Here is a 20,867-nt window from a genome sequence, read left to right on the forward strand (position 1 = left end):
CATTTTATTGATAAGAATTACTTTTCCTTTTTTGCTCCTCAAACTTCATAATATGAAATGACCTCTCTTCAAGTTCACTGATCCTTTCTTCCACCTCTTTTTTCTTCTGTTGAACTCCTTCTGAATTTTTCCATTCAGTTATAGTATTTTCAGCTCTAAAATTTCTGTTTGGTTCCTTTTATAATATCTATTTCTGATGTTCTCATTTTGTACATATATTGTCACCCTTATTTCTTTTATTTCTTTATGTTTTTCTTTAGTTCTTTGAGCAGATTCAATATAATTGTTTTAAAATATTTCTGTAATAAATCCAATGTTCATGTTTCTTCAGGGACATTTTCTGGACATTTATTTTGTTCTTTTGAATGACTGATATTTTCTTATTTCTCTGTATATTTTGTGATTTTTTAAAAAATTGGGCATTTGAATAAACCACCACCTCTCCCAGTCTTTGCAGTCTGGGTCTGCACAGTTGAAGACCTTCACTTATTAGACTGGTGTAATGGCCTAAGGTCTTTGTAGGCCTTTCCTGGGCATGTGTCTCCCCTGGTCCTGTGTGCATGCTTTGTACTGATTCCCCTCTTTATACAGCTACTTTTAAATATCTTTATTTCTGGAAGATTCTCATTTTTGCTTATCCTAGAACCTTAGATGGTCTAGTATATTCATCAATCAGTAATCTCTTTCTCCAGGTGTATGTGGGTCTGTAGTCTTCTTGCCATTTTCTGGAGTCTTGCCTGATGCTTCCTGCTACTTCTCCTATCCTGAGATCTGCATCATGCCACTTTTGGCTATGTGAGCTCCAAGTTAGGAGCTAAAGAGATGAATCTCTCAAGCAGCCCAAAGCCAGGTTAAAATGTTGTAAATTCTGTCTACTCTGTTCTCTTTGGTTCACATAAGGGGACTGGTGACAAGGCCAACACTTTCCCTGATCCATGTCATGCTACACAAGGAAGAGAGTGTGACACTTTTTAAAATGCTGTGAAATGTCCTACATTTTTAGTATGGCTTTTTCTTGGTTGTTTATTTGCTTGGTTGCTGTAAAATCTTTGACTAATTTCTACTATGATGTTATTCTTGTCAGTCTCTAGTTTTAAACTTGATGTTTCCAGGGAAGAGGGATGAGACTCTAGGTCTGCTTAGTCTTTCATCTTGCTGCTGTCTCTGCTGTTTGTCTTTTAAATTACGGAGTAAGTATATCAGTACATATAGTATTAGTGTAACAAACAACCAGGGTGTTTGATTTCTTTTAAATGCCTATGTTTTGGTTCAACAAGGATCCATGTGCAAAAACAAAGACATGAAACCATGATTCATGTTAAGAATGCTAGTCCAGCCCAGCAAGGATTGTAGCTTGATAAGAGCTATAAATCTTTTGCTGTTTTTTAAGGAACTGATCTCTGTGTATACATGTAATAAAACATTTAATTTCAATTGTAAAAATATATGTAGAACTTAAATCTAACATTTGACACTTTATTTTCTAAATTTAGTAAAGAATTTTTATATTTTCTCAGGTTTTTTTTTACATGAGTAACATTGATATAATATTTTTAAATATTTTTGAGAGTATAATTTCAGGGTATCCAGATTTGTAATTGTAAACTCCCCAGGTCCTTGGCATCAGAACTTAATCATTCCACATAATAATTTATATTCTTTTACTTATATCCTTCCATTATTTTTAACAGCCAGTATCTCTCTAGAATCAGTTTGGTGAAATCAGGCTTGTTATGCCATGTATGTGTACTTTTTATAATTCCATTGAAATGTCTCAGAATTCCAGTTTCCCTGATCTTAATCTCTTATGGTTTGTGAATTTTTATCTAGTAAAATTATATAGAAAAAAAACAAATGGCATCTTGGTTGTCTACTGCCAGAATTTGTCAGGCTAGTAAACTTTTCTAAACACTAATTTCGTATGATTTAATATAAGAAAACTCCATATGCTTAAAAAAGGGTGTTAATTCCTTAGCCAAAAGTAATAATATTAAAATTTCACTTGTAAGCTTATTTAGTTTCTGAAAGCTTTTCTAGACTTGGTAGAGAGAAGAGGGGGAAATATTTTTAAATAAGCCAGTACTTCTTTTCTTCTTTGCTCCAGAACACATGGTTCTCAACCAGAAACAACTTACTCCCTTCCTCCCAACTGCCTACCTTATATAATGGTCTCTTGTATATTTCCACTCTTGGCCTTTGTTGAATTATGGCAAGTGAAGCTAGTTAATAATAAAGGCACAAGTTATTTCAATCATTCAATCAGCATATATTTATTAATTGCCTACCACACGCCCAGCAGTGTCCTCTATGCTCTATAACTCATAATTGAGAGACATCTAGGAAGCCTTGCTGATTAAAGCAGAATGCTTGATAGGTTTTAATGCTCAGCTGATACCAAAACAAGTGATGGAAAGCTAAAACATTAATTTATGAATCACTTATTGATGAACTTGGCTGAGAGACATGGTTATTGTCTGAGTGTTTCAGATAATCAAATTCTCTTTAAGCATATGTTAATTAATAATATACTAAATTTTCCTGGCTTATATAAAATATAGTATATTTCAGATAGGAGCTTTGTTAGACCCATGAACTGCTCTGAAGTTTTAAAAATACAATACCTATGATATGTGTAGAATTGTCTTTCTAACAATGATTTTTGAAATTAAACAAATGCTTTTTTGTGTATATTCTCTGTGTTACTATATAAAAATAATTAGACTAAATTGTTTTAAACATGATACTTTGCCCTTAAGAATCTCATAGTCTAGAAGAAATATTACAACAGAGTCATATGTAGGGTCTAAATTGTATAAAATGAAATATAGTAAAAATTCTTTTAAAAATTCCTTAAATCATCCACAAAAGTAACTATATGCATGCTTTCCTGTGAATGTATAACCATGTATAATAATGTGTGTATAAAATGTATAATTAATATTCTTATATATGGTATCAATTTTAAGTATAATTTTCCATGAGAAAGGTAAGTGTTATAGCTGGATTCACAAATCTTAACTATCCATATGATGTGACTCCAGTTTACATCCAAATTAGTGTGTTGCATACTTTAGTGTATCTATTTTTAGCCAAGAGAAGCAGATTTCCAACATTAGGCACTTCCTTGCATTCACATTCAAAGTTGTGACTCTGCAACTCTCCATTAGTTTGAGGAGGACAGCCATTTGTGGAGGCAGTTTTATGATGGCCATAAAAAGACTATTCCAGTAATCTCCAGACTATCTAGTTATCTTCTATCTCATGCACAAGACCTTTCTTTAGATATATGTTTTATATTTCTCTTCTCAATTCCTACCTCCTTTAACCTAGTTCCAAGCCTAGATTACCTCTTGCCTAAATTATTGTGAAAGTTTCCATACTTATTCAATTCACTATACACATTTAGTCACATTAATCATTCTAATGTATAAAAGTACAATTCTGACCATATAACTCATCTGCTTAAAAACTTTCAATGACTCTCCATTTTCTACAGAATTAGATATAAATGTACCTTGGCATTCATGGCCTCCACAAAGACCCTAACTCCCTTTCTTGTTCTAGCTGAATTCACCATTCCCAAACACACCCTATCCTTTTATTCCACAGTATTCATGCCATTCTTTACCCCTGGAATGCTCTTTTATTTCTATCTAGATTCTGCTCAACTTTTAAGGTTCAGCTGAGATATAAATCCTCAAGTCGATGTAATTTTGCTGTGTCTTTAACTCCTATATCACTTCATGTGTGGTACCTTCCTTGTGGCACTTATCATATTTATCTTTGTATTACAGTCATTCATGTACCTGTCTTATCTTTCCCTCTAAGATCCTAGTTCTTGCCCTCCAGGAAATTATGTTTTACCCATCTTTTTATTTCCTGTAGCACCTAAAACAGCACCTAGTACAGAGATGCCTGATAAATATTTGAAAAGAATTTAAATTAGTTACCTTGGAAAGTTATCTATACATATTTCAATAATGTTCAATTGGTCAAAAAGTTTTTGAAGTTCTTTTACAATTGCTTTAAGGACCTGTGGGCTTCTTTTAAATGCTTTCAGTGGTGACAAATCTTCATCATTTCAGGGAAAATTTGATTTTGGAAAATAGAATTTATTCTGAGACACATTTAGTGAATAATATGGATGTTCAATCTGAGCTGTTATATTTTCAGTTAAAACGAAGAGAATATGAATGAGACAGAATATCTAGGTGAGTCATGAACTAACAACTCCAAAAGAAATGTTCCCAAAGTACTTTCAACAATAGCAACATCATTGAAATGACTTTTTAACTTCCAAAGGTTTTTATTTTGAAACACAAATTACTAATTTGGATATGTAAATTCTAATATGTTTGTTAAATTAATCTTGTCTTGTAGATTCATTTTGCAATTTTACAAGCCAGGGTGTTGAAAAGTGTGTTTGGAACTTAAATATCACTTAAATGAGAATTATATTTTCCTACTCATTTGAAATACTGTATTTTATAGCTTCTGGTGAGGGGAAAACCTTGTCATCACTCTTGCACCGAAGAAAACGTTCCAAATTTGAGGGAAACATTTATACAGTACTATGATTCAAAAAAGCCTACAAATTTAGCTACTATGCTTGGTCATTCTTAAGTTTTAGCAGAAACATAAGGAACTGAATAATATATTTAAAGTAAATAATAGAGAGTAGTTGAATATAGCATTTGAGTATCATGTAACTGGTGCCACAGAATTATAAAACAAAAAAATGAAACTTCATCTCTTCCCAAATCACATGGAATTTATAATATTTGTATGTTAAGGTGCTTATAGGAGTTTTCCATTTTCTTGGTTACATACAACTGACTTAATCAAGAAACCACATTTTATATTCTTAAAATGTATAAGGTCCATGTTTAAAGAAATTCAATTATCATGTTTATTATTTGTATCATTTTTATGGTTTCATATTAACTTTTTATTAGTTACTAGTTTATGGGGGGGTTACAATTCATTTGGTTTAACATGTTTTCTCTAGCAACTTTACATAATCAGTTTTAAAATAATCCTCACTAATAGATGGAAGTATGTGCACAAATATTCCAAAATAGCTGGATATCTCTATTCTTTCAAGAGTATATTATGTGATTATTTTAGCAGATTTACCTCCTTCATTGAGACTAGCAATCTATTTACTTTGCAAACATTGTATCATATACCAAGTATTAGTGGGAGGACAAGAAAGTATACTTTTTAAAGATTTTTTATGTAGAAATTTTCTTTTCACTCTTGTTCACCATTTTAAAAAATCAATTATTCAAACCTTCTCATGAACCTCAAAGATTCTAGTTAATTGTCATTTTACTGTAATGGGATTTTAACTTTAGTAAAATTTTCCTTACAACTATTATTTGGAGTTTATATCATTTTTAGCCTGTCCCTAGCATATTGATGCATTTTGAACTCAAAGTAAAATGGCAGGTCTGGTGGCCAGGGACAGTATTCTTTTACCTGAAATTTGAATAATTAAGGATATTACTCTACTATTTACTTTGACTGTTTGATCATCACTTCTTATCAGTAAGCATAATACAAATTAATTGTCCATCACTGAATATAATTTATCAAAACCAATAAATGTTTGATTGAATACTACATTCCCACCACCACTACCACTTAGCAAGGCTGATTTAACTTGTCAGTCTCTCAGGAAGCACATGTTTGGAAAGGAAGGAGAGGGCAAGGGGAGAGTTTGGAATACTCCCCAATTCTTGTGTGTCCCAGGAAAAGGTATGGTTAAGTCCAGACTAACCTGAGCCATAACTCACAGAAACACCTTGATCTCTTTAAACACTTCCCAGAATCCTATGAGAGTAGCATCTATCTCCTTGAGCGGCAATGCTGATGTAATAATGTGTTACTAGCTATTCACCTTAGTAGTTTCTATGTAAAAAGGGACTTGCAGTTATGTAAGATGAATAAACCTAGAGAGCTAATACACAGTATGATGGCTATAGTTAATTATTTAATTATTGTAACATTTATTCCACAGAACACTGCATTTTTATTATAATAATTTTATTGTCCATAGATTTCCAAACCTTCCAAACCGGGTACTTCCATGCCCAAAAAATGTCTTCAAAATTTTCTTAAATTTTCAGAGGAACTGCACTACTTCTTGAATTTTCCCACAAAGGAAAGCCTTTTAAATCTCTTGCTTTCAATAAGGTAACAGCATTGTCCACATGGGAGATATGCTCTGATGCAGACCTATCTTGACATCTTGTATGAATTCTTTGGTGTTGATCAGCATTCCAATAGTGTCAATGCATACCTTACTGAGATTCCATTTGTTGTTTCCACAGATTTCAGGAAACCTTACTGTGCCTTGGATTACAGGGTGTTCTAGAAAAAGAGCAGTAAGTAATCTTTCATTTAAAGCAGCAAATGGGTTTCCCCGTCTCGTTAGTAAGAATGCCATTGAGAAAGTTGTTATGATATTTGTAAAGTTGGCAAAACTGAACTTCAATAAGTTAATTAATCTCAAAGAACATATTTTGAGATTATAATATTTATATATACTAAAAAGGTAACCTTAAATAAAATGCAGTAATCATCACATTGTATAATCTTTGAGCAGGGTTTTATAGTTTAAAAAAAATTTAAAGATATTTCATAAAATATCATACTTTTTCTACATGTAATAAGCCCAGTTAATTTGATCATAGAATTGAATCATGATTGATATAAACTTCTCAATCAAAGTTAAATAATTTACATTACTATTTATTATTTGTGTATTTCAATATTTAGAAGAGATGAGTAACTAATATTTTAACAATACTATTTTCTGGCTTTCTGCTACAACTGTTGTGAAACTTAAAATATTAATATAACAGAATTTCATTAAAATTGTGTTTTCTCAAAGAAGCTCATTCAGTTGGTCTGTATAGGACCCATAAATCTGCATTTTAACATGCAGGAGATTTTGATGTAACTTTTCCTTAGAAGGGAAACTATTATAGGATTTCAAAAGTAAAAAAAAAAAAGACATGAGTAGACTTTTAGAAAGATAGCTCAAGTTATTGTATGGTAGATAGCTTTGGAACAATGGAACAGAATTGAGAGTGCAGAAATAAGTTGTTATATTTATAGTCAATTGATTTTATACAAAGATGTTATGACAATTCATTGTGCAGGAGAAAGATAGTCTGTTCAACGAAGTATAGTGTGTAAAATTTAAAAATGAATAAATTGGATCTCAACAAAATTCAAAACTTTAGCATTTCAAAAGACACCATGAAGAAAATGAAAAGACAAGCAACAGCCTAGATGGAAATACTTACAAATCACTTATCCATTAAAAGACTTGATCCAGAATATACAAAAAACTCTTACAAAGGCAAACAATCTGATCATAAAATGGACAAAAGATATGAACAGATATTTCAACAAAGCAGATACATGAATTTTTAATAAATATATGAGCAGATGCTCAAATTCATATGTCATTCAGGAAATGCCTATTAAAACCAAAATAAGGTATTTCACACTCTCTACAATACAAATATTGGCAAAGATATTAAGATAAAGGAGCAATCATATATTGATGGTGAGAATGTAAAATGCTACAGCCACTTTGGAAAACAGTTTGGTAGTTTCTGAAAACGTCAAGCATAAACTACCATACAACCCAGAAATTCCACTCATCAGTATCTGCCAAAGAGAAACAAAAACACTTCTACATGTAGGATTGCATGCATATGTTCAGCAGTTGATGTAACAGCCTTAATAATAGCGAACAATTGGAAGCAACCTAAAAGCCCATCAACTTGTAAATGGATAGACAAAGTACAGTATATCCATACAATGTAATACAATTCAGTAATAAAAATGAATTAACTAGTGACACGTGATGCATCATAGATGAACCTCAAAAAGATTATGCACTGTGACAGAAGCTAGACAGAGAGACCACATATTATATGATTCTATTTATATGAAATGTCCAAAGACAAATTCATAGAGACAGGAAATAGATGAATAGTTGCCTGAGGTTGGGGATAGGAATATGGAATATCTTGAAATAGACATGAGAGATATATTACAGAGATTACAATGTTCTAAAACTGATATATGATGATGTTTTCACCACTAAGTGAAGTCACTAAAAATCATTGAACTGTATACTTTAACTCAACATATTCAAAATTTTATTTAAACATGTAATTAGTATAAAAATTGAGATTTTTACATATTATTTTTACTGTACAAAATCTTTGAAATCATGTGTATTTTACATTTATAGTACATGTCAGTTTGAATGTTAAATTTTAATCATACAAACTTGATCTATATGTAAATTTCATAAGATTTACAGTTGAAAATCTGTTTATATTATGTCATAATACTGTAGTATAGTTGTTTTTATGAAGAGATACCATTAAGAGAATGAAAGGCAAACCATAGGTAGGGAGAAAATAATTACAAATGGTACAGCTGATAAAGGACCTGTGTCCAGGATATAGAAATAATTCTCAAAATTCAATAATAAGGGAACACAACCCAATAAAAAATGGGCAAAATATTTGAAAGACACTTCACCAAAGAAGATATGGAGATAGCCAATAAGACCATGAAAGGTGCTCAACATTAGTCATAAGATAAATGTAAATTTAAACCACAATATGACCACCCATTATAATAGCTAAAATTTTGTAATCATACCAAGTTTTGGTAAGGATGTGAAGGAATAGAAAATAAAATACTATAAAACTGACAATAACAAATATTGGCAAAGATATGAAGATAAAGGAACAATCAAATGTTGTTGGTGGGAATGTGAAATGGTACAACCACTCTGGAAAACACTTTGGCAGTTTCTTTAAAAGCTAAACATACACCTACCCCATGATCCAGCTATTCTGATAAGTATTTACCCAAGAGGAGGGATAGCACATATCCATACAAGGATTTGTACATGAATGTTTATAACAGCTTTATTTATAATAGTCTAAAATTAGAAACAAACTAAATGTTCATTAACAGGTGAATGGATAAACAAATTTTTTTTGTTCATATAGGGAAATAGTACTCAACAATAAAAAAATGAACTATTGATGCATACATCAACATGAATGAATCTCAAAATAATCAGCCTGAGTGAAAGAAACCAGATGAAAAAAAGAGTACATACTGTATGCTTCCATCTATATAAAATTATTGAAAATGCAAACAGGAAGCAGATCAGTGGTTGCATGGTAAGGTAAGAGGGCAAAAGGTACAGCAAATTGATTGAAAGGGGGCATTAGGAAACGTTTAAGGATGATGGGTATGTTAGTCCAAGATTGTTTCTTGAGCATATACACATATCAAAACATCCAATTGTACAATTTAAATATGTGTAATTTAGTTTTTGTTAATTATACCTCAATAAAGCTTTGAAAAAATAACAATTAAGTTATTAGAAAACATAGGTAATTGAATCTTCTTTTTCAACTGTAAATCTTATGAAATTTACATATAGATCAAGTTTGTATGATGAAAATTTAACATTCAAACTGACATGTACTATAAATGTAAAATACACATGATTTCAAAGATTTTGTACAGTAAAAATAATATGTAAAAATCTCAATTTTTATACTAATTACATGTTTAAATAAAATTTTGAATATATTGAGTTAAAGTATATTATTAAAATTAATTTTACCATCAGTTTTTCATTTGTTTAATGTTCCTACTAGAAAATGTAAGCCTACATATGTGTCTCATATTGTATTTCTATTGTACTACACAGGTCCACAATGTGCCAGACATTGTGCTTGATCTTAGGGATACAATGGTGAGAAAAAAACAGATGTTTTCCCTGCTCTCATGGAGCTAATGACCTAAATTTAATAAGAAGAGAGGTATTCATGAAATAATTACATAATCAAATATAAAATGCCATTGTGACAAACACCCATGTTGGTCACTTTCTAGCTTCTTCTGGAAGCACATTTTATACACACAATGGAATATAACCATTGCCTCTGAAAATTCTCTCACCCACTTCCAAGGAAAATTTTACCAGTGTCAATGTCCCTCGGTGAAACCCACTAAGAATAAACCAATAAATAAGTTGTGTTTATTACTTGTTGCAGCAAAGGAGAACACATACCATGGAGAACCATGACACATCACAGTAAGAAGTTGTTAGAAATAACTTACTGGAGGATTTGGGCTTTGGTTGGGTGATTTAAGGGAGGGTATAAGAAAGTGAGGATTTGCTCTAGATTGGATGCTGTGAGAAAGTGGGAACAATTCTGTGATAGGGTATCTTGCGTGTGGCATTGCAAACTTGGTTTTGTCTGTTGAGGCAAAATTATGAAGAAGCCTTGTTTTGTTTCATCTTATCATAGTCTCTGAGTAATCTTGTTTTAGATTGTAGTCTGTTAAATTAAACAGTGTGTTCAACAAGAGAACAAAATAGCCTGACTGTGAGTGCCAGACCAGCATGTAATAATATTGTGGTCTAGCTCTGAACATCAGTTTAATTTTGGATGACAGTGACTGCTTTTTTTTTTTCTATCTCACTAGTATATATCTTGACATCATTATGCACACTATGTTTAACATTCTATTCAAATTACAGTTACTGTCCATGCACACCATCCTGAAAAGTCATCTTTGTGCAACTGATTGTTAAATGGATGGTTAGTATCAATAAGGGTCCAAGCAGGAAAACAGAAAACTCACCAGAAGAATTTAATATGATAAATTGTTTAGACAGGTTTTAGAGGATTTTAAAAAGCAAAAAGGAAACTGTGAAGCAACAAGAGTGTTAAATTCAGGAAGGTAACTATCACCCCTTGGGCTAGAAAACAAAGAGAAGTTTGTATTTTCAGAAACTACAAAATAAGAGGAGTGGTTTGCTGAGATGGGACTCATTTCTGAGTTTGGTACACTGCCAGCTAATGCTGGTACCTCTGGGGTCACAATGAGGTTGATTCTGGTAGTGCAGCAAAACAGGAACCAACTGCGACTATTACCAACAACCAATGTCAGGACGAAGGGTTGTCCCTTGGGTGATACTGATAGGAATAGGAAGCAAAACAGTAAGGACCATCCTCTCTTCTTCAGCCTTCCAGTCTCCTTCTACTACTCTCTATTGTCAGAATCTCATTCAAAGACATTTGGTAAGCAGAAATATACTTTGCCGAGCCCCATCAAAAACATGGTATAGAAGAGTGCATTTGGAACTGAGAAAATGTAGTGTAATTACCAATGCAAAAGAAATTAGGAATTTTGATTTGCCTTAGTTTTTTGTATAACCAGACTGTATGAGTGTATGCTGCCACTTGTGGAATCAAGGTAAGTCTATATGAATTAGGGAATTACTATAGAATTTTTAAAATCTGGTTAGTGTCTTTTTGACTTTTGAAAACTACAAATGGTTCTGATTGTTCTTATTATAACAAACTATGTATGTTAATACTACTCATATTAGGTTGTGGCTCTTCAATAGTAAAAATAATATTAGCATATGTATAGTATTTTATAGTTCAAAGGCATTTTACTTAGATTATCTCATTCTAACTAATCCTTGCAAAAATGTAGAGAGGTAGATAGGGCAGGCATTTCTATTTAGACTTTATAGATGAAAAAGCTAAATTCAAGATGGTTAAGTTACTTGAAAAGACTATATTTAGTAAATGATTGAATTTAGATTAGAACTGAAGTCTTTTGTAACTTGTAGTTCCACTGTCTTTAGTATTTTGCCTCAAAATAGCATCCAGAAAGGGGAAAAGCTACTGTTAGTTTTCAGCAGAAGTCCTCAGCTTTTTGTTTTTCATTTTGTTTTGTTTTTGAGTAAGAACACCTTTTTTTTTCAGTTTCTTTGGAGTCTCAACATGGCTACAGCAGGGTCTGACTAAAAGGAAAGTGGAAGGATGAATGTAGTTAATTATCTGTTTCAGTCAGTTTTGGAAAGATACGGAAGTATAATCTTTTAAGTAAGTCATTGCAAGTGGATTCTAATGGCAACTTTATTCTCTTCAGCCCCTGGAATGAAGGGCAAGCATGGAGAAAAGTTAGTAACATGAAGATTCGTCCAGTCAGTATGTGTTTCCCAACCTTGCCTGATCATAAGAATCATTGGAGTTTGTACATTGGGGTAATGGTGACCAGTTAAAAATAAATGTCTGGATACTACCCAAGATATACTGAATCAGAAGCTCTAGAGGAAAACCTGGAAATAGTATTAATAAATGGCTCAGTGATTCTTATGATGAGCCAAAACACTGTCCTGGTTCTAGAGGTTGGTGGTACACTGATCAGACTCCATTGTCTAGCAATAACTGAGCCATATTGTGAAAATTAATTCCACCAAACTTTTTAAATGACTTTTTTCCCAAAAGGCTACAGGTCGATGGAAGCTACATGATTTATTTACAATTTCAATTAAATCCTCTCTAATTTTCTGTCACTTCTATCTATACACTGAAATTTTCTTAAAATATTTTCTCATATAGTAATTTTCAGCAGAAAGGAGAACTTACAAAATACAGATTGGTACTTAGTGCTCTACTCACTTAAGTTAATTGCAATATATTTTCAATTCTGCTAATAATGTAATTTCAGGATTTCTAAGAAATCCAGTGAAAGCATGAGAGCACCATGTTTTAAACATGTAATACAATTTAAAACCACCAAAAATACAATGTGTTCCCCTCAGAAAAAAAGAGCAATAAGAGTCACATAAAATAATATTAAACTAAGCCTTTGAAACTCTAGTCTTACTCTCTTTAAAAAAATGATGGGAATGGTGTCAGCAAGACTCTCCTTCCCCACATGACATCACGATTCAACAGTAATACACAGTTCAGTTCCTTTTGTGAGAAATCAAGACACAAGTTAGAGGCTCCTGCACTCAGGGCAAGTATGAAACTAGCCACGTTAAACTGGTAAGAAAATTGGAGATACCTTCTCATCATAATCCCCATCCCTGGCACAGAATCATACAATTGGGAGGAAACTCTCAGCTCACAGCTTCTTCCTGAGTAAGGAAAGACGTGTACCAAACATCCAATATCCTAACTTTTCCAGGTGCTATCTGAAGAACTGGCTTCTATCTCACTTGTCTCAGAGTCCTGATGAGACACAGCATATACTAAACCTCTGGGAGCTACAGAAACAAAGGAGATAACACACCCAAACTCATTTTTAGGGGCTAACATTACCATGATACCAAAGCCAGAAACACTATAAGAGGGACTTGCCTGGTGGTACAGTGCTTAGGAATCCACCTGCCAATGCAGGGGACATGGGTTCAAGCCCTGGTCTGGGAGGATCCCACATGCTGTGGAGCAACTAAGCCCATGCACCACAACTACTGAACCTGCACTCCAGAGACTGCAAGCCACAACTAGTGAGCCCACATGCCACAACTACTGAAGCTCACATGCCACATCTACTGAAGCCTGTGGACCACAACTACTGAAGCCTGTGTGCCTAGAACCCGTGCTCTGGAACAAGAGAAACCCTCACAATGAGAAGCCCGTGCACCACAATGAAGAGTAGCCCCCACTTGCTGCAATTAGAGAAAGCCCACACGCAGCAGGGAAGACCCAATGTGGCCAAAAATAAATAAATTTATTTATTAATTAAATTTTAAAAACTTAAACAAAACACTATAAGAAAACTACAAACCAATATTCCTGATGAATATAGATGCAAAACTCCTTGAACATATACTAGAATATTGAACTCAATAGCATGTTAAAAAGATCATACATCATGACCAAGTTGGATATATCCCAGGGATGCAAGGATATTTCAACATGTGAAAATCAATTAATGTAACGCAATATATTAAAATAACATAGGATACTCACATGATCATCTCAATAGATGCAGAAAAAGCATTTGATAAAATTCAACACCATTTCATGATAAAAACCTTCAGCAAACTAGGAATAGAAGGATAGGACCTCAATATGATAAAGCTCATATATGAAGAGCCAAGAACTAACACCATACTCAATGGGGAAAAATGGAAAGCTTTCCTCTATAATCAGGAACAAGGCAAGGATGCTCACTCTCACTACTTCTATTCAACATAGTACTGGAATTCCTAGCCAGAGCAATTAGGCAAGATGAAATAAAAGGCATCTAAATTGGAAAGGAAAAAGTAAAATGATCTCCCTTTGCTGATGACATGATCTTATACACAGAAAACCATAAATAATGCTACAAAAGACCCCATTAAGACTAATGACTGAATTCAGTAAGGTTGCAGGATACAAAAATCTGCTGTGTTTTTATACACTTTTTTCTGAAAAAGAAATTGGGGAAATAATCCCATTTGCGATAGCATCAAAAGGAATAAAATACTTAGGAATAAACTTAACTAAGGAGGTAAAAGATGTACAGGCATGTCTCAGAAATATTTTGGGTTCAGTTCCAGATTACCACAATAAAGCAAATATTGCAATAAAGTGAGTCACACAAATTTTTTCATTTTCCAGTGCATATAAAAGTCATGTTTATGCTATGCTGTAGTCTATATTAAGTGTGCACTAGCATTATGTCTAAAAAACAATGGACATACCTTAATTAAAAACACTTTATTGTTAAAAATAGCTAGCCATCATCTGAGCCTTCAGTGAGTTGTAATCTTTTCACAATAGTAACATCAAGGATTACTGATCACACTATACGAAATATAATAATAATAAAAGAGTTTAAAATATTGCGAAAATTACCGAATTGTGACACAGACATGATATAGGCAAATGCTGTTGGAAAAATGGCACCAATAGATTTGCTCGATGCAGGATTTCTACAAACCGTCTATTTGTAAAACAAACAAAAAAACCAGTATCCACAAAGTGCAATAAAGTGAAGTGCAGTGAAACGAGATATGCCTGTACACTGAAAACTACAAAACATTAATTAAGAAATTAAAGACACAAACAAATGAAAAAAACAACCCATGTTCATGGATTGGAAGACTTAATGTTAAAAGGTCCATACTACCCAAAGTAATCTACAGATTCAGTGCAATCCCTGTCAAAATGTCAATGGCACTTTTTACAGAAGTAAGAAAAAATATTCTAAAATTCATGTGGAACCACAAAGGACTAAGCCAAAATAGTGTTAAAAAGGACAGACTTGAAGGCCTTACACTTCCACTTTTCAAGATATATTACAAAGCTACATTTAGATCTCATCTTAAGTGTCCTTACAACAATAAAATAAAAATTGTAAAAAATAATGATAGAAACACTGTTGAGAAATGACCCTTTACATGCCTCTAAAATTTTTTATTTGAGTGTTTTTTTCTTACTTAGTTTCAAATGAAATAAACTTGTAAATCAATAGTTTAATTTGATAAATAGGAAGGTAACCTTCTGAGTTAAAACCATAAATCTAAATACTAAACTAAACTTGTAAAATGCTCATGAATGCATGACAGTAGTAAGAGAGTATTATTTAGTGGCCATTTGTTTAGCCTACTTTGCTATTAATTTTGGTGTAATTGTCTCATATCTTGAACATGTAAAAGTGAAGCTCTGAGAACTTTTTAATAACACCTATGTCTAGAGATATAACTGTATATAGATATTTTATATAGATATGTATTTATGTATGTAGTATATGTGTCTCACTATTCAGGGCACAGCTCAAATGTCACCTCTTTTGGGAGAGGTTTTCCTTTATCACTCTATCTAAAAACTCCTCTCTAGCCCAAGTTGCTCTTTATCCTACTACTCTATTTAATTTTCTTCTTGCACAAAATATTAACCCAATGTAGCACATTTATCTGTTTGCTTGTGGGTTTTTTTTCCACCACCAGATTTTAAACTCCATGAGAATATGAACCTTGTTGATCTTGGCCACAGTCTGTAGCTTAGTAATTATTTTTGTATGAGTTATATTTGTTGCAATAAGCCATCTGTCATATGCTGGACCTACACTGCTGACCAGATAGAATCTGAAATGTTTTTAAAGTTAGTCACCTAGGCAGGGGTCATTTAAATATTAAATTTACAAAGGTCACTTGAACATGGGATTCATGGATTCATGTATGCATGTGGTCTGTGGTTAACACTGTAGGCTTTTTAGATTTAAAACCATGTCCCACAACTTACTATTTGTGTAACCTTAAGCAAATTATTTAACTGCTCTAGACATCAATTCCCAAATCTGTAAAAATCAAGATAATAATATGTACCACTCATGGTTATTTTGAGGTTTAAATGAAATAAATTTAAAAGTGCTCAATAATGGTGTATGTTGTATTTGAATGTATTTTTTAGGTTTACTAACTATGGTTCCGGGATTAGAGTCCAGCTTATTAAAAAGGATTGTAGTTTATGCTTCAAACTAAGTTGGCACCAAGAGAAGAAAAAATATATTTTCCAAATAGATTAATAGCATTCTCTAATACTTCTGTAAAAATATAAAGCCTGTCAGACCCTCAATGCATAGCTCCAAAATAAGAAAGCAATAGGACAATATCACAAATCAATCAGCCACTTCAGTCATCAGACTGTCTTTGAAGAAGTCATAGTACATGTGCAACAACTAACCATGGAATACAAATAAAAATATAGTGGAAAGACATTTTTAATTCACATAGTTACTCTTAAGAAGCATTTCTTCTTTTTTCCATATCTGTTTAGGTGGACCTTTTAAAAGTTACTAACTTGTATGTAGACGCATTTAAAATGTGAAAACTATGTCAAAAAAGAAGATACTTGTCTGGTCTATCAGAGTCAGAGGTTGAAATTTTTCTCATGTAAAATATTTAGAACTTTAAGGAAAATAAGGTGGACTCGTTGTGAATATTTATATTTTTGAAAGTTGAATGACCTTGGTCATCTAAATTTCTGGATGGGAATTAAGTTTTTCTAAAAAGAATAGATCATTGATAGATGGAGTTTGATATAAAATCTTATAATTCTTGTTGTTTTATAGCTTTTTATTTTTAGAATATTGCCTATAAACAAAATTTTAAACTAAATTTTCCCCTTCATATTTATGTAAAATCAGTACAAGTAAAATCTCAATTCAATGATTATTATTCCATTAAAATTTTCATATAATATGTATGCAAAGATAGATTTTTTTTTACAACACAAAACCCAGTGGAACAAGTGTACGCCTCATTCTCTGCCTATTTAATTACCCTTCTATATTGAGAAAATAAGTGATATGCCCTTTCAATGAAGGAAAACATCTCCTGTCAAGTTATAGTTAATTCTTATTCTTTCTACTTCACACACCTCATCTTTCAACCTCTCACTCAAATCAAAGTAATTATTCAAGAAACTTGGAAAATAAAGGTAGTTAAACATAAATATTTACGTACCTCCTGCTTTCTCCTTTTCACCTATTTTTAAACAACTCTTTATATCTTGCTTCTTTAAACTGAGAATGCAATAGATTATAATTCATTTTAATAAAATTCCCATATTCATCCATTCATTCAATTATTCATTTAACAAATATTTTTATTTGAAGTTCCTACTCTGTTCCAGGAATTGATGTAAGCGTTTGACATATATTAGGAACCATACAGACAAAGATCCTTGCCTTTGTGGAGCTCATTTTGTAGTCAGGGGACATATACGGTAAACAAATAAAATCAGCAAATAAATTGTATGTCAGAAGGTTTTAAGTACTATGTAGAATAAAGGAAGCAGAGTAGGGATAATTGCAAGGGTTTAGGGGTGGGATGGACAGACTGCAGTAGTAAATAGTCCTCATTGCAGTGAAAGAATATTTACTGCAGTGTGTATGCATGTTTATACTTGACTGTTCCATTATTCAAAAGGTATTTTGTTTTTGCAGTCTCAGCAACACTATTGTGGAATTTCTTTAGAGTTAACTGTTATGAAATGTAGCAATTTAAAAAATATAGTCTATTACTTATATATGAATTATTTGTCCATTATTTAATAATATATATCAGTCTTTGCTTTGATTTGGAATTCATAGTTATATTCCTTTCCCTTGTGATATTTGAAATATGTTACCCCAGTTTGGTTTCTATAATCTTGTTTAGCATTTATATAGTTTCTTTCATGTCCCTCTTCTGTTGATGCAGCTACTGTGTCTCCTCATTGCCTGTGGAATCTAATAAAACTTATTCTAGCATTAGAGCTCGCTATTTTTTGGTTCCACCTTGCCTGTTTAAATATATTTTTCAGTGGAGGCTGTTGTCTCCTTTTGTCACTTGAACAAATCTATTGTGTTCTCTGGTATTCTCACCTACACTTTCACTTTCTCACTTCCTCTATTATCTCTCTCTAGTCAACTGTTACTCATGCCTCAAGCCTCAACTCACAATCCTCCCCAGTGACCACCTACTAGCTCTCTTTCGTCTGAAATTCCATAGCACTTACTGTTTGTACCACACATTTCAGTCTTTAATTCCACTTAGCCTTCAATTTCTGTTTATCCAGTTTTCCCAACAAGCCTCTCTTCTATCACCTATAATACTTTCAAAAGTTCTGAGCCTTTACCTGTAAGCATGTTGAAATGAATGGATAATGTATTACATTACAGTATTCTTTATCTGAGGACCTTAGATCTGCTATTTTGACTTAATCGATCAGTCAGTTACTGGACAATAATCAATTTGATGATTTTTCAAAAACTGTGCTGATTGTTTCTAAATTTGTTGACTCATACCATTGCTTAAATATACTATAGCTGTGACACAGCTATGGTATTGGGAAAATAGTAGGAATTGTATGTAATAAGAATCACAAGAGCTATGTATACTTTTAACAACACAAAGTTGTGTATTTTTAAAAGTATTTTTATAATTCAGATAATTTTTATGGTCAAAGAAACAACTAGATTAATCCATTCTTTTTTATTCAGGAATTAGATGGTCAGAACAGTTACTTGCCAGTTAATTAAGGTAGGCTCTCTTTTTAAAGGGTTAGCCAAAAAATAAGAATTATGAGTTTTTAAAAATAAGATTACCAGTCTGATTTATTCAGAGATACATTAGTTTTTTTTTAAATAAAACTCTTTTTATTTATTTCTTTATGGTTGTGTTGAGTCTTCATTGCTGCCCACGAGGGCTCAGTAGTTGTGGCTCACGGGATCTAGAGTGCAGGCTCAATAGTTGTGGCACGTGGGCTTCGTTGCTCCACGGCACGTGGGATCTTCCAGGGCCAGGGCTCGAACCCAAACCCCCAGTATTGGCAGGCGGATTCTTAACCACTGCACCACTAGGGAAGTCCCCAGAGATACTTTAAAGTATCACAGCCCCTTTTCCTTTCTGTCTTTTCCCTATTCTAAATTAATGTGTACTCTTTTTTTTCTGACAGTATTAAGTGTGAACCTGGTAAACTACATCCACCTTCTGTTGAGTGGGTATCATATAAAACATCTGTGAGACTTTAATATATCATGTTTTCATGATAAACATTTTAAACTACCTACCTACAAATATATTGGTTTGTTTTTTAATTGTAATGGAGTCTAAATTTAAAGAGTTTAATTTACAGACATTGTGTATGTCTCTTGGAGGACATTCGTTATCTGGCTGTATATACCAAAAAAAAATGTTACTTAAGAAGTTAGTTACTAAGCCTATACTTTGTGGTTTACTGTTGAGCTATTAGATAACTCAAATTTCTATACTTGGTGTCAAGTCTGTTGCAATATATCCAAATTAGTAAAAACTAAGATCTGTACTAAATCTGATTTTGGTCTTACTTAGAACTTGAAATCTCTTTCGGGCACTGATTCCTCTTTGTTGTTTGTTAATATGGAGTAGGGACCTGGATTTTCTTCTGGTGTTGCTATAGCTCCCAAATGATAATTCTGCAATATATTCTTCTGGATTTTTTTGTTTTATTTTTGTTTATTTTTCAGTTTTGTTTTCGAATTGGCTGTCTCAATGTCAGCAAAAGAAATTTCAGCTTTTTAGTTTTATTGAGATATAATTGTCATACAGCACTGTTATAAGTTTAAAGTGTGCAGCATGATTTGACTTATATATATTGTGAAATGATTATCACAGTAAGTTTAGTCAATATCCATCATCTTATATAGATATAATAAAAAAGAAAAAAAATTTCTTGTGATGACAACTCTTAGGATCTACTCTCTTAACAACTTTCAAATATACTATATAGCAGTGTTAACTATAGTCATCAGGTTGTACATTACTTTCCAATACTTATTTATCTTATATCTGGAAGTGTGTACCTTTTGACAAGCTTCATCCATATCCCCCACCCCTTTTTTAGTGTTACATAAAGTACAAAGGACATTCTATTTAACACTTATTTTATCTATCAGTGTTTCTTAATTTGCTTATTTAGATTACAATCGCTTAATGTTTCAGAATCAAATTTACTGAAAAGCTTGACCAGAGTCTAGCATTTTCTGTATGCAAGTAGCAAATAGTTCATTCTAAGGTTATAGATAAAATGAGTTAGTTACTTTGATTTCTCCCAAAGTCATATTGGAGCAAATGTTCCAGACTTTTTAGAATATTTTCTAAGCAAGCATAAATTTTATCATAAACACATGTTTAAGCTCAAATATAAAATTATAATTTTAAAGGTTATTGGGGAAAAATTCACACAAAGATGACTTTGCAAAGTACCAGTGTGTTTTGTGTGAAAATTCCATGTGATTTTCGATTGTATGTTTTAGGTTAAAAGTTATACGTCCATTAGAATGTCTAAATTCAAAATGCTAAGATAGGAATTTCTGATGAGGAGCAACAGGAACGCTCATTTATTGATGGTGGGAATGTAAAATAGTACAACCACTTTGGAAGACAGTCTGGCAGTTTCTTTCAAAGCTAAACACAGTCTTACCATATGATCCATCAGTCACGCTCCTAGGTATTTACCCAACTGATTTGAAATTTTATT

At 32.4% G+C, this 20,867-nt stretch overlaps 1 protein-coding gene across 3 annotated transcripts in view; it reads left to right on the forward strand.

Moving 5' to 3' along the window:
• HDX (highly divergent homeobox) overlaps nt 1–20,867 on the forward strand; it is a 161,604-nt gene that overhangs the window by 59,069 nt on the left and 81,668 nt on the right. For all 3 annotated transcript variants that reach the window (XM_059051263.2, XM_067022828.1, XM_067022829.1), the window contains one exon: nt 6,336–6,389. In XM_059051263.2, coding sequence (XP_058907246.1) covers nt 6,336–6,389 — 54 coding nt within the window. The remainder of the gene's footprint in view (nt 1–6,335; nt 6,390–20,867) is intronic.

Source organism: Kogia breviceps, chromosome X (genome assembly GCF_026419965.1).
Source record: "Kogia breviceps isolate mKogBre1 chromosome X, mKogBre1 haplotype 1, whole genome shotgun sequence".
NCBI classification, from domain to species: domain Eukaryota; kingdom Metazoa; phylum Chordata; class Mammalia; order Artiodactyla; family Physeteridae; genus Kogia; species Kogia breviceps.